This window comes from Cimex lectularius, unplaced genomic scaffold (genome assembly GCF_000648675.2).
Source record: "Cimex lectularius strain Harlan isolate CLEC.00 unplaced genomic scaffold, Clec_2.1 scaffold201, whole genome shotgun sequence".
NCBI classification, from domain to species: Eukaryota; Metazoa; Arthropoda; class Insecta; order Hemiptera; family Cimicidae; genus Cimex; species Cimex lectularius.
In genome coordinates, this window is record NW_019392805.1 from 43,798 (window position 1) to 59,215 (window position 15,418).

The following is a 15,418-nucleotide window of genomic DNA, read 5'->3' on the forward strand; positions in this document are numbered from 1 at the left end:
TAATAATTTGAATTATTTTTTGAATTTTATAAATAAAAAAATGTGCCTGACACATTTTAAAACGTCAATAAAAATATTTTACAATGTGTTGTAAAATGTACATACATATAAATGATTTTATTAAAGTTTCATTTTTAAGTTATAAATTTCTGATTGGCTTAATCTGAAAAATAGTTAAAAATTTTGATTAATTATATTTATTATAGCATTAGTGTGGCTGATTATAATGTACCCTTCATTTGTACACAATTCCGAGACCTCGATTCACTGTATGCATGTTTATTAATAAACAATTGTATTATCCTCATGGGATTAAGGGGTCAATAAAGACATCTGAATATTATTTTCACACGCCACTGTACTCATGTTTCTCATGCAATTAAAACAAAGTTTGCTTACAGAAAAGATTTTAATTTTTATTTATGTTTTAATGTACTAGATTATTCATTCAACATCATTTAAGAAGAAACCTATATGCCATTAACATTGTGAAAAACGACAAAATTATCCTTGTTTGTGTACCAGTGGATACATGGCAGAGGAGCAATGAGGAGGCTAATAAATTGGAAACCCGGAACCATTTTGTAACGTACCAAATTGCCAAAAATATAGATCCATCAGAATGGAACATAAGAATACATCCTCGGTTATACAGGAATGTATGCAAAAAAGTTCATTAAAAGGCCATTACAGAACTTCTAAACCTAGGACGTGTTAAAGCCCACAGCAGAGACCAGAGAAATATGAAAAAGAAACAGACTGACCTTTCTTCTGGGAGAGGCCAAGCTTTGGAGGGCACACAGGTGAGCCCATAACAATGCTTTGAAATCAGTAAAAAAAAACTTAAGCTTAACAAAGAGCTCAAGACAATGATGGAGATTGCACGATAGATCAATATTGGTCAATAACATTGCTTCACCTCAGGTAAGCAACTATGCTACCTATGCATTAGTAAACTAGTGGATCATTTTTTACTAGTTGGTAACAGTGCTGGTTTTGCTTGTGAGACAAGTATCAACATTTTCAGTGGTTGGTCTGTGTGCTATTTAGTAAATTGCGTCCTTTTATACATTTGTAAAATATATAAAATATATAAAATAAGAATATTTCTAAAAAATTTAGGATCACTATTTTTGCTCCATGTTATGAGATTTACTATTGTGAAAAAATTAGATTTGAATTAATACAATCTTGATGTGAAAATTTTAGTGGATCAATTTTTATTAATTACGATTTTTGGTGAGCCCTAGAAATAAGTTTTGCAGTCTGAATATATTATTTTTTGAAAATTAAGCCAAGATAAAAACCTACTGGGAATTTTTATTTAAAAATTGATTTGTAAGGCGAAACTTTAACTTCGACGATGACTATACATATACTTAGCTACCCAAATAGTAACATGAAATAACATTGAATTTTATTACATGTATAGTTTGGTCATTTGTGATCATTCTGATCCTACAGTTTTGGAGCTGAAGATGGAAAAATACTGACACGCCAAATCAATTATAGGCAGGCCAGGATGATCAGAAACGACAAAACTAGAAATTCACCTTCAAGGAGAAAGTTCACAAATATGCACATGATGGTTAAAAATGATAACCAAAAGTCACCTGAGGCATTTAAATTTGAGTAATGTATGGGACCATAATATTAGATAGGTATTTATTTTTATTTTACAAAATCAATAGTCTGATATTTTGCTCTAATTCAGACAGTAAACAAATTTTAATTATTTGATTCGCATGCTTTTTTCCACGCTTGCCCAATTTCATAAGCTTCACAGTAACGCCGACTAACTTCAAGCCAGTTCACCACTTGAAATATAAACCTCGCATAATCGACTTTATTCCGTTTGTATTGAAGATGATAAGCATGTTCCCATAAATCAATGCCAAATAGAGGTATTAAACCTGCAATTAGATGGTTTTTTTGTTTTTTTAATTACATCTGTTTCAAAAAATTTTTTGCTCACCAGTTGTTGCCTGGAGGGGATTTTCATTAGTGCAAGTTGTGATCTGTAGCCTTGAAGAATAAGGATTGTACCCTAGCCATACCCAACCGGACGATTCAACGGCATAAGTCATCAGAATCATTCTGTCCATCAGGTTGTCAAGAGTGCCGAATGATGCTATTATTTCTCTACACAGTTCATCTGAAATTCATAGACAGGCTTATTTGTTATATTAGTTTTAACAATTACTCTCCTACCACTTGGGCAACCTCCATCGGGTGATAATGTCGACCACAGGATGGAATGATTTATATGACCTCCTCCGTTCAATTTTAAAACGGGTTGTAAGCAAAGAGCCGTGTTCAGATCACCTTTAAAGTAAATTTTTATATCACCTTATAAATCTTAAATATTGTTAAGAAGTAAAACTTCATGAATTAGATCAAAGAAATTATCTAAGAATTATAAAAACAGGTAGTTAAATTTTAATACGTAGTCATAAAAACAGCACAATATGAGGAATTCATTAACCTATAATACAATGGCACAACTGAAAATGATGTTTTGGTTAATTAGAATAGTATGTTTTTCAGCTGGATATTTAATATTTTTATAGTTTTTTAGCCTGCATTACCAGGAAGTGTGCATAGGTTGTGTTAGGTTAAGTAAGGTTAGGGTTAACCTAGTTGCAAGTTCTAAGAGTTTAAACTATATGTAAGTTATAATGAATAATTAAAACATAAATAATAATATACATATAACAATAATTAAAAATATGTACATATTCAACATAACAAACACAAATAAAATATTGTAATTATTATGTCATAATACATATTTGTATAAAAATATAAGGTTAAGGACGAATTAGGTAAGGTTAGATTAAGGGCTGGTTAGGTTAGAGTTAAGAATGGATTAAGTTAGGCAGGATAATGAACTGGTTAGGGACAGATTAGATTAGGTTCTCCCAAGATAGCTCAAAAACCAAACAGGTCATTTGAGCCGGTCTTTATGGAAGGAAATACTGTGTGTAAAAACAAAACAAAAAAAGTCATCAGTCACAGATTCCAGGCAAACTAAAAACAGTCACGTCAAGAAGTCAGAGAGTAAGAGAATTGAACTTTATCATCACTGAAACACAGTCGAGAGTTAAATTGGTCCAGTCAAAACTAGATAGAGATTGAAATATTAACCTGTACTAATTGCATTCTCCATTCCCTGAAGGGTTACATTCAAGTTCTTGACATAGCTTCGGTGGTATTCATTATGATGCAATTCCAACATCTCTCTACAAATTACTGGTTCCAATGCATCATAAGCATAAGGTAAGCTGGGTAGTGTATGGTGAAGACGTTTAGCAAAACAACTAAAAAAGAAAAAACTTATAAACTTAAAAAAAAATTTCACAATATCAGTATACAATCGATTGCTTAGAGTTAGCTAAAGTGATCAGCTAACAAATTATAAATTTACCCAAATTTTGATGCACATTTAAATATTACTTTAATAGATATCATTTTTGTTCATTAATGTATTTTTATTTTTTGTAATTTTGAAAACAAGAAATCGAAATTCTAACACTATGGAAACCAAAATCAAATGGCAATAAAAAAATTTTAAAAACCCACATGATTTTTATTGAACAAATTAATTAAATAAATTTGTATATTGTGGAAATATTTTATAAAATGAATATAGTAGTTTGTTAAGTAGATTGCATTTTTCTCCCTTCAGTCACTGGTGACCAAAATCACCCTTTCTTTCACTCTGACCTAAAACATCTATTGTGGATTTGACCCTTCTTTATTTCCATGCCTTGAAGAGTGCGCAACTTTTAAGGTGACTGGATAGGATATGTCTCTGGCCGGATATTGTTGCCACCAGCGAGGATACAGTATTAGACTGCGAGAGCATTGGATCAGGTTGCAGACTTCAAAGCATAAAAATATACTATACATTGGAATTTGTTGCAGAGTTCCAATTTTTTTCACACTTTCTCTGGGACACCCTGTATACAATGAAAAAACCTACATCCCCAAAAAGTGGAACAGAGATTTGTATCTTGTTGAGGCTACAGTGGCCCTGTCGCCGATACTCAAAAGTACAGCTATACACTGTCAATAAATGTACTACTATTACTACGGAAGCCCCTTCTTCCTCACACTACCAGCCGAGACCCATCCTTTCACCATTAAGGCCTTTTCATGAATAAAAGGTTTAAACTCAAACCGAAATGAAAAAAAAAGTCACAACTATAAATATGAATACAGAATTTATTCAAAATAAAACAGCAACATATAAAAATTTGAAACAACATATACATATTACAACAAATAATTTATATCGTGAACATTGTATAGACAAAGCATAATCTAAATATACATTATTATATTACTAAATACATATAAGCAACAAATTTTCTAATAATCACACCGTTTTTGTAAAATAGTGACATTAAAGTACATAAAACGAATAAATAAATAAATAATATATTAACAATAAAAGCACAAGAAAATAACGACAATGAAACCGCTCAGGTAGAAAAAAAAAATCTATTAATGTATAAATTTCAATACAAATCTATCAATAGTTGTGTACAAATCTAATAAAACTGCTCTATTTGTATCCTAACGGAAGTTTAATTTATAGTTAAATTTTTAATTAATTTGGAGTAATAAAAATCAGACTCATATTTCATTAATTAGGTCAAAATGCTTGTCTTAATATTTAAATCTTTGAAAATTCATTTGAATAAATACTTAAGTGCCACGTACAAAACTTTTTTCTTCGTTCAAAGTGTAACTTCCTACTTTTTCTTCTTCTTTTTATCACTAAGTGACAAAATTTCTTAGGAAACATTCTTCGCTAACTAGGTGGAAAAATGAAATTCTTTTAGAAATTGACTTTTTAATTAAAACTGTTATAAATACAATTGAAACCCCACACAGATTAGACAGTGTGCAGTTGTACGAAATATGGTAATCGTTCGAAAACAAACAAACAAAATTATCAAAAACTTCATAGTTTGCATCTTATTTAAATCACAGTAAATAATTTGGCTTAAATCTTGAAAGGTTAACGTAGATTGTGTTTCAAGAAGAGTCAACCTAAATAATGTCTTAATTAAAAAAGTACAATCAGTTTTACTTTTTTGTGACTAATAAATTATTAACAACAAATCCAATGAATATGTACTGTTCTGGGTTCTGAGAGAAGTTACATCGATCTGTTTGAATTTATTCAGCAGCAACCAGATTTTCCGGCTGTGTATCTTTTGCCGTCTTCTATTTTCAAATTGGTCTGAGCTTCAAGTGTCGATGAAGGGCCGACTCTATTTTTTATCTCGGCTGCCATTGTTAAGAATGCCTGTTCAACATTTTGCGCATTCTTGGCTGAAGTTTCTATAAATGGTATTTTAAGGAAATCTGCATATTCCTAAAAACAAATAATAATTATTATATTGGGTTGTCCGGAAAATAATGCAGGATTTTAAGTTTTCATTAAAAAAAATCTATATAAAATATTCTGTTTACGTTTACAGGATTACTCATTTGTATGAATGTCAACACTTATTAATCCTCTTCCAAATGATATTGTTTGTTTACCTCTGTAGCATTCCGCTACTTGGAAATAATTCAGTCATCCTTATAATGTCAAAGCGAGAATTTCGTACGATTTTCTTTTACGAGTTTAAACTCGGCCGAAGCGGAGCCCAAACGGCTAGAAACATTAACCAAGTCTGGGGCGAGGGTTGTGTTAATGAGTGCACTGTGCAAAGGTGGTTTAAAAAATTTCGGGAGGGAGATTTCAGCCTTGAAGATGAAGAAGGTCGTGGAAGGCCTTCCTCTCTTAATGATGATGTTCTGCGATCAGTGGTGGAAGAAAACCCCAAAACAACTGTTCGAGAACTTGCAGAGCAACTCAAAGTCAGTAAAACGACCGTCGCTGACCACCTCAAGGCGATTGGAAAAGTGAAAAAACTCGAAAATTGGGTTCCACACTCATTAAACGATCGCCAAAAAAATCAGCGCTTTGATGTTTGTGCATCACTTCTTTGTCGAAACAAAAATGACCCATTTCTGGCCAGAATTGTTACTTGTGACGAAAAGTGGATTCTCTACGATAACACTAGACGTTCTGGACAGTGGCTCGACAAAGGAGAAGCTCCAATACATTTTCCAAAGCCCCCAACTCATCAAAAAAAGGTAATGGTTACGGTATGGTGGGCTTCATTTGGTTTAATACACTACAGCTTCTTAAATCCTGGCGAAACCATCAATGCTGAATCATACTGTAACCAAATTAATACCATGCATCAGAAATTGGCAGTAATGAAGCCCTCTTTGGTCAATCGGAAAGGGCCCATTTTGTTGCATGACAACGCTCGACCACATGTGTCACGTGTAACGTCACAAAAATTATTGGAGCTTGGCTATGAAACTTTGCCTCACCCACCCTACTCTCCGGACCTCTCGCCTACTGACTACCATTTTTTTAGACACCTGGACCACTACTTACAACACATAATATTCAAAAATCAAACGGAACTGGAAAATGCATTTATTGACTTTATCAATTCTAAAAATTCTGAATTCTACTCAGACGGAATTAATAAGTTACCAACACGTTGGGAGAAATGTATTGAGAGTATGGGAAATTATTTTGATTAAAGAACATTGCTTTAAAGTAACTAGTTTCTTTTTTTTTGTTTAATACCAAAATCCTGCATTATTTTCCGGACAACCCAATATTTCAATGGTTATTACTTGTTACATAAAATAATTGGAATTTAGCCAAGGAAGAAATATTTTAAAAAATTAATTCACTTCTCACTGTCTTCCAATCTAATTGGTATAATTTCAATCATTTACTAATCAATCATTATGTAAACATTACATTTTTATACAAAAAAATTAATAATAATGACATTGTAAAAGAACAGAGTCTGAAGGCAGTTGATCGAGTCAGCTAGAAGCAAAAAGCATGAAGCATTTCATGGCAAGATCTTCATCACCCGTAGGTTCTAGGAAAGTGGGCTCTGAGTTTGAGATTTGGCAGAAAGAAATCATCAGTTTGCAAAAAGCTACTGCAAGAAGAGGTAGACTCTACAAAATCGTTCACCAGGAAAATAAAATTTGAGAAAGTCACACTGTAATGGCCCCTGGCAGTAATACAACCCAAATAACCTATGGATCACTAATCTAGTGGGCCCAAGCTCAATAAAAACAAGCAACCCAAACGTTAGGCAGCATAGAAATACTAGCGAACCTAGGTATCACAGGGACAATGAGAACAACCCCACAAGTGTAGTAGAAACTTTGCTAAACCTACCTCCACTTGAAACATTCATGCTAAGAAAAGCACATTTCCCCTCTAAAAACAATCAAACAGGATGAGAAATCGATTAATTCGAGCACACAACCATAAGATATTTTCATGATCTCAAAAGCACTCTTTACAATATCCCATAAGGTCCCAACATACTAAAAAGGAGAAGAAGAATAAATACTATGATATGGTATAAAGATGGCTCCAAAACAAAGGAATGAACTGGATCAGGTATTTTTTTACAAGCCAAAACATGAGCAAAAACTAATCATCAATACATGGGTATCAATGTTTGTGCCCTAGAAAAACTAAAAACTGGCAAAAAAATCTTCATAAGATCGGATAACAAGCAGCAAAGCAGCAATTAAACCATTATCATGTGAAAAAATCACATCAAAACTAGTCAGTGAATGCATTCAAACTCTTCAAAATCTGGGAATATACAACAACCTGATGACATCTAGGGTGCCAAAACAAAAGGAATTTTGGGTAATGAAAAAGGAGACACACTGGCCAGAGGAGGATCTGCAAGACCGTATACAGGCCCTGAACCTATACTTGGGATAACAAAAACAAATACAGACTCCTCCATCACTGAATGGATTTAAAAAAATGAGAATGAAAGAGATCAAAAAGAGAAGTAGATAAACTATATGGGCACTAGATACAGCAAACTTATGCTAGAACAACCTCACCGAGACTGACAAACTCACTGCTGCAGTTAAAGAGGGCCAGACTCAGAGGAGTGATAGGTCTATTAATTGGTCACTGGCATCTGATAAAACATCTACACAACATGTGCATACACAACGATGATCCCATCTGCAAATTATGTAGTGAGGAGGAGGAAATCAAGTGTGCATTATCACACTCACCGTCCTGAAAGGGTAAAAGATGGACGAAGATACAATTGCGAGAGGTCTGATTGGTCACCTGGGGTTCGAGTCACCATGGAGGCCTAGGAGTTTCATACAATAGATGTATCAACTGACATTGACCACTTCATAAAATCAAATGAGTGAATGGAGCAGTGGGACATGGCAATCAGCGATCAGGTGGTATAAATGAATGATGATAGACCATATTTTTAAAGTTTTAAGTTAAAATATAATCCATTATATTTAGAGGTCTGATCGACCCAATCAAATCCTGCTTGTGACACTAACTTTTTTATTTTAACCAAAAATTTTTCAAAGAATTTTGTACAATGTTCTCTTTCAAATCGTAAGTAATTACTTTTAAAAATATTAGTTCGAATAGTTACCTTAGCAGTTGAATAGTCGACGACTTTCTTAATTGTAAGATCGCTTTTGTTTCCTACAAGTAATTTATTGACATTGTCACATGCATAGCGATCGATCTCCTCAAGCCATTGTTTCAAATTGTTAAACGATTCTTGGTCAGTCGAATCATAAACGACAATTATTCCATGGGCACCCCGATAATAACTGGACGTTATGGTCCTGAACCTTTCTTGTCCAGCTGTATCCCACTAAAAGAGAAAAAAAATCTATATAAATACAAGTAAATATTATTGAATAATGTAATAAGTGATTTTTATTTTTAAAGAAAAAATATATATATGTTTTGTTTAATTTTAAAATATATTTTATGAAAACACAAATAAACTTACAATTTGCAGCTTTATTGTTTTACCATCTAACTCAATAGTTCGAATTTTCTGTAAAAAAACACAGAATACAAATTAATCAGATCGGTTTTACCTAAAAATTAATCATTTAATTAAAAATATTAATCTAATTTTTTTTTTTTTTTTAATTGTTTAAATTAGCCATGGATTCATTTAAAGCAGAGAAACCAGGCAAGTTTTTTTCCTCTACAGGACACATTATTTATTGTTTAATTCCTTTTTTAAAGATATACTTACAAAATCCACACCAATTGTACTAATATAACTTTCTGAATAAGTGTCATCCTAAAAAAGTAAAAAAATAGCAATATAATTACATAATTAATCCAAAAATAATTACAGCGAGATGATAAAAATTGTAGACTTACTGCAAATCTGAGAAGTAGACAAGATTTTCCTACACCTGAATCTCCAATAAGAAGTAATTTAAACAAATAGTCGCTAAAAAATAAATAAATAAAAATAGGTTAATAATGTTAACATTAAAAAAACTGAAACTTTTACTCATGCAATTATAAACAGTTTTCAATATGTTCAGATTGAACTGCGATTAATAACAGCTTATTTGTTTGCCAAGAGGTTAAAGGATCCCACTATTTTATTGTTAACTAATGCTCTTGGAGCTCCATAGCAAAACGGTGGTGGTTGTCTACCTGGGGGCATATTAGAGTAACAAAAAAGGCAGGCGAGACGGCTAAGGCCAAGCATCCCAACTTTCAGACTTGACCACAGCAATCTGGCCTTCTGACGCTAAAAACGCAATAAAATAAAAAAAAATGAGTAAAAGGAAATGGCACTTCAATGGGCCAGGTTGGTAGAGAAAAGCATGGTAGATGGGTGGCTCTAGGAGGATCTGACTTGTAGAAGAAGGATCATCTTCATCTGATTCAGGATAGGCCATGCAATATGACACACTTAAAGCTTCTTAAAAGCCTACGTCAGTGGGAAGTGGAAGCTTCCTTGGTTCCATACAGAGAGCCATGAGGAATGCCACTTGATATAAGAAATGTGCTTTACCACGGCAGCAAGTATTTGCAACTCCTCTGGGATTTTTTTTTTTTTTGCCCCCCCCCCAAGGGTCTTTCAACTATGAGGCTACGAACCCTCGGGGTGCCGGTGTTTAAAAAAAACCGTTTGTATGGGGCCGTTGGATTCGAACCCGGGACCTTTACCTTACAATGATGAGCGCCATGCCAACACCTAAACCATTAAAGCCACCGAATTTTGTAGGATTTTTTTTTGTCTTATTGTATATAGTACGTATAGATATTTGGTTTTACATTTCCTTTCATGTTTATGTTGGCTGAATCTATTATTAGCGTTAAAATTTAGTGTGAGAAAGCTGATGGTGTCTATTGAATACTTTATACAGTATGTTTAAAGGGTGACGGAGGAATATCAAGTACTCCACCACACAGAGTGAATGGTATGTAAATACAAAAGAATGTAGTTAAGAATGAGGGTGTGAGTATATCTAAGCATTATATATTACATGAGATGAGGGCTGAAATGACCTAGCTGTTAACAGCCCCTGAAGGCTTCAGCGGCAAAACAGATGAGACCAAGGTCTGATCCCAAGACTACCTGAAGTAGGTGACTCTTGTTGCTCATGCAGTAAGCTCAATGTTGTATATGTATGTGCATGCATGTATGTATGTACATTTATGTGCAGAATTGAGCTTATATAAATCAGTAAATCTGTCAATCAGGGTTTAACATCCAACCCGTTGGGTGTTGTGGACTAGTGGTCAAACCACTTTACAATACTTTGTTCATATTATTCCCAATTCAAATTCCATTGGCTGTGCCGGGATTTGAATCTAGAATGTTTAAATACAAACTGGACGCCATAACCTCTTGGCAACATTGTCCCAAAAGTAAAACAATTCCTATCATAAAGAAAGGCTTAGCGTCCAACCCATTGGGTGTACCGGAAGAAGAAGAAGAACCGATTTACAATGATTTTTTAACATTATTTGCCATTAAAAAGCCATGCGCTATGCTGGGATTTGAACCAAGAACCACTAGCATGGCAAATAAGAGTCGGGCACCCTAACCACTCGGCCACTGTGGTCGTGACTGTTGATAGTAATAGTAACATATAATAATAAAAATAATCACTTGATTCATTCAATTTTGCATAAATATTAGTTTTATTCTTTTCAACTTTCTTTGTGAGAAAAACAATTATTCTTCTTTATCAGACTGATAACTGTTAACAAGCAATTAATTTTGAAATGAATACCAGCGACTTTGTCTGCAAGGAGCTTTTCATAACCATTAATACTTTCAAGTTCAGCTTTTTTATTTTTTATAACTTTTGATTTTGATACTATAAATCTCAATACTATGAGAAGTAGAACCATCAAAATATGTCTGAACATAGAACAAAGAGAAAAACTAAGTTTAATTTTTGTTTTAAAAAAAGTTATATTAAAAGTTATTTATATTTAACAAATGAATGAGACGTAATTAGCCTTTCTTATTTAATTCTTGATACATTTTAACATTGAGCTCTACACTTTTCATATGAATCAAATTTTATCTTTATATAATATGTATTATTTGGAGTCAACAAATATCAAGTGGTCATCACTAGCCCTCTGCGCTTAAAAAGGAAATATTTTTGTGCATCACTGTCACTGACTCACTTAAATAATAGATATAATTTAAAAAAAATAGAAATTTATGAATGTTTCACTGTTTAAAGAAAATTAAATTGTATGATAGCAATTCTGAACTAATAATAATCAACTTTATTAAACGCATTATCATACAGTGATAGCCAAAAGTATTTGGGTCAAGGACTTCCATTCCAAATTAATTTTTTAAACTCTTTATTAATTGAACTAACTTTGCCTTTCTTTTTGCAACTCCAAAATAGAAATTATTTGCCAACAGAAATATATTTTTATACTTCAAAGACTTTTCAGGTCAGTCTGATAATTTTTTTCATTGATTTTACACTTCTATATCAGTGCTATAGATTGAGTGCTATCAAGGAAAAAAAGGAGATAACCTGCCAAAGTAAAATTCCACCTGAATATAGAAAAAGGAGGGTAGCAAAATAAATAATAGGGGGCCGAGGTAGCCAAGGGACATCCGACTCGTATGTGTTTCGCTGGAGGGTTCAGATTCCAAGCCCATGGAATTTTAATTGGGAATAATATGAAAGAAAAGTACTCTAAATAAACACCTAACAGGGTAGTAGAATGTTAAGTAATCCAACCACAACAAATTTTGATCAGAAATGACCAAATTTCAGATTCATCATCTCATAGACCCGAAGAAGAAATTTCCCAAAACTAAAAAAAACTTGATGTGCTCACAATAAGAAAAACCTTCATCCATTAGAACAAATAAATGAGCCAATTTCAATTTAGGAAAGTGTTTTTTTTTAGTTTTTTCAGAAAAGCTAATTAAATAAATTTGAATCCAGAGATATATCTGGCTGATAGTGACGAAAGCAAGAAGCTGAAATTCATCTAACATGCCAAAACAGCAAGGATAGCAATACAAAATAATTGGAAATGACCAAATTACTGGTTCATCACCCCACAGGCTAAAGAAGAAATCTTTTAAAATAAAATAAGCTGGATGTAGAAGAGGAAAAACCTTAGTGCAATAGAACAGATAAATGATCAAAATTCATATTGCGATTTCTGGAAAGTTTTTCTACAGCCAGGGAAGATAATTAAATTGTACATAAAATTTAAAAAAAAAAACTAAATATATTTTTGGGCTGGCTTTTCTCACCGTTTTGGTCAGTCAAAAGGGATCACCAACATAATGTACTAGCAAGAGGAAAAACCTTTGTGCAATTGAGCAGATAAATTATCCAATTTCATTTTGGTATTTTGGGAAAATGTTTTTCTACAGCCAGAAAAGCTAATTAAATATATTTGGATCTAAATGAAAACAAATCGTTTGGAAGAGACTCTATTTTCTAAAATTAAAAAAGGTAAAGCTTGATTGATTTATTGCCCCGTTGACTTTGGAAAACAATGTAACAAAAAATACAAATAAAAATCATTACAAAAATCTCTCTTCTCACCAAATCACCAACGTATCTGGTCAGACCGGTGAAGATAGGGAGAAACTGAAACACATCTGACAGGCCAAAACCACCAGGACAACAAGACAAAATGATCGGAAATGACCAAATTACAAATTCATCATCCCACAGACACAAAGAATAAATCTCCCAAAACTAAAAAACTTGATGTGCTCGCAACAAGAAAAATCTTTGTGCAACAGAATAGATAAATGAGCCAATTTCATTTTAGGATTTTGGAAAAGTTTTTCTACAGCCAGGAAAGCTAATTAAGTCAAATAAAAAATATTTTAAAAAATAGAAAATAAAAATGCTAAATGTGTTTTTTGGTCTGCCTTTCCTCGCAATTTTGGTCAGTCAGAAGCATTTAGGTTTCTCACCATATCACATGTCTACAACATGCCAAAACAGCAAAGACAGCAATACACAATGATCGGAAATTGATGCAGGTTCATCAACCCCCAGACTCAAAGAAGAAATTTCCCAAAACCAAAAAAACATGATGTTCTCGCAACAAGAAAAACCTTCACAAAACAGATAAATGAGTCAACTTCGTTTTGGGAAAGTGTTTTTCTACAGCAAGAGAAGCTGATTAAATATATTTGGATCCAAAGGAAAACAAATAGTTTGGAAGAGACTGTATTTTATAAAATTAAAAAAGCTAAAGCTTAATGCAGTTTTTGATCTGTCTTCTTCCCTCACTATATTGGTCAGTCAGAAGCGTTTTAGCTTCTCGACATATCACCAACGTATCTCAGGCCAGTGAAGAGAGCGAGAGACTGAAACGCATCTGATAGGCTAAAACCGCAAAGATAACAAGACAATGATTGCTAACTACCAAATTACAGATTCATCACTCCACAGACCGAAAGAATTAATCTCCCACAACTAAAAAAACTAATGTGCTCGCAACAAGAAAAACCTTCATCCAAAAGGACTGATAAATGAGCCAATTCCATTTTGGGATTTTAGGAAAGTGTTGTTTTACAGCCAGAAAAGATAATTAAATTTAACAAATAGCTTGGAAGAGACTGTATTATATAAAATTAAAAAAGGCTAAAGCTGAATGCAATTTTTGATCCGTCTTCCTCGCAGGATTGGTCAGTCGGAAGTGTTTCGGCTTCTCGACATATCACCAACACATCTGGTCAGACCGGGAACTGAAACGCTTCCGACATACCAAAACAGCAAGGATAACAAGACAAATTAACAGAAACGACGATATTACCCCGTTGACTTTGGAAAACAATCTAACAAAAAAATACTTCGGAGGAATATAAAAATGGTTACAAAAATCACAGAGCCAATAGATTAGTCATAATTTATTTATCCGCCTTTTTATAGTCTAGGAAATGATTAGTTTTATTTTTCAATAAAATCAAGAATAAGGATGAGTCATCGGTAGAATATTTTGGTGATGTGTTACATCAAAGTCGAGGGTGAATCATCGTCATACAGACCTGAAGTGTTGTTTTTTTTACAAGAAAATTACAAATAAATCCTTAGGTCCCTGTATTAAACAAAAGAAAAACTTGAAATAAATGATTAAATACGTTTATTATAACTGAAAACGCAATTACGACAAATGTTATCGAAATGCAGAATTCAAAATTTAGAAGTGTAAAGAATTTTCGTCTTTCTTTTTTTTTTTTGTATCGGAAAAAGGGTGAAATTGATTTTAGTGATGGAAATATACAGAAAATAGAAAAAACAGGCCGAATTGTGTAAGAATGAGCAAGCCCCCCCAGGAACAATGACGCTCGTCTTATCAGAGAGAGGGTGGATTGATTAGGAGAGAGAAACGGTCGGTTAATAGGCTGGACGAGAAAAAAAAAACTATCTTTAAAAATAAAATAAATAAAAAAATACTCACTATTCTGGATTCATACTAAACTCTTCTGTAAATTGTTTCAACTAAAAAGTCCGATTGGGCGCTGAAGGGGATTTCTTTAAAAAAATTTCAAAAAAATCGAAAGATCGACCACAATTTTGAAAGACTAAACTACGAGGAGCTGTTTGAAGGAAAATGGTCGCTCGTAGGGCGACACCGCGACGAAAGGACGGGCAATGAAAACCTCCCGTTTTTGTAGGATCGATATTATCTCTCTGATCCAGTCTAGTCGCCGATCCATTCGAAAATGGATTTTTATCCACAAAATCCAAATTTTGGCGTTATTCCACTTTTTTCGAGACCAGTTTTGAGCCTTTTCTCGTCGGTGTGATTGTCGACACTTCGACACATCTGAAGACGCACGCGACGAAATCCCTCCAACGTTTAAAAAAGTCGTCCATGATCATACGACCCTAGCAGAAAGGAAGGGCGCAATACTACATTTTATCCAAATTGGATTAATCAGTACAAAAATAATCAAAAGAAATAAATGTAATGTAATTAAATAAAGAAAATTTTGTAAATATTAAACAAACAGAT

At 33.1% G+C, this 15,418-nt stretch overlaps 2 protein-coding genes across 2 annotated transcripts; both read right to left on the reverse strand.

Annotated features, from left to right (window-relative positions):
• Positions 1–1,651: 1,651 nt before the first annotated feature.
• Positions 1,652–3,557, reverse strand: LOC106673167 (superoxide dismutase [Mn], mitochondrial-like). Its single transcript, XM_014405188.2, has 5 exons — positions 3,428–3,557; positions 3,148–3,320; positions 2,212–2,325; positions 1,976–2,155; positions 1,652–1,913 (listed from the first exon to the last, which is right to left on the reverse strand). The coding sequence occupies exons 1-5, from the start codon at positions 3,469–3,471 to the stop codon at positions 1,729–1,731; spliced, it is 696 nt and encodes a 231-aa protein (XP_014260674.1). The 5' UTR covers positions 3,472–3,557; the 3' UTR covers positions 1,652–1,728.
• Positions 3,558–4,790: 1,233 nt separating this feature from the next.
• LOC106673168 (ras-related protein Rab-1A-like) lies at positions 4,791–15,064 on the reverse strand. The gene is made up of 6 exons (XM_014405189.2): positions 14,861–15,064; positions 9,302–9,374; positions 9,171–9,218; positions 8,916–8,963; positions 8,547–8,774; positions 4,791–5,389 (listed from the first exon to the last, which is right to left on the reverse strand). Exons 1-6 carry the CDS (start codon positions 14,872–14,874, stop codon positions 5,195–5,197), a joined length of 606 nt encoding a protein of 201 aa, XP_014260675.1. The 5' UTR covers positions 14,875–15,064; the 3' UTR covers positions 4,791–5,194.
• Positions 15,065–15,418: the final 354 nt, after the last annotated feature.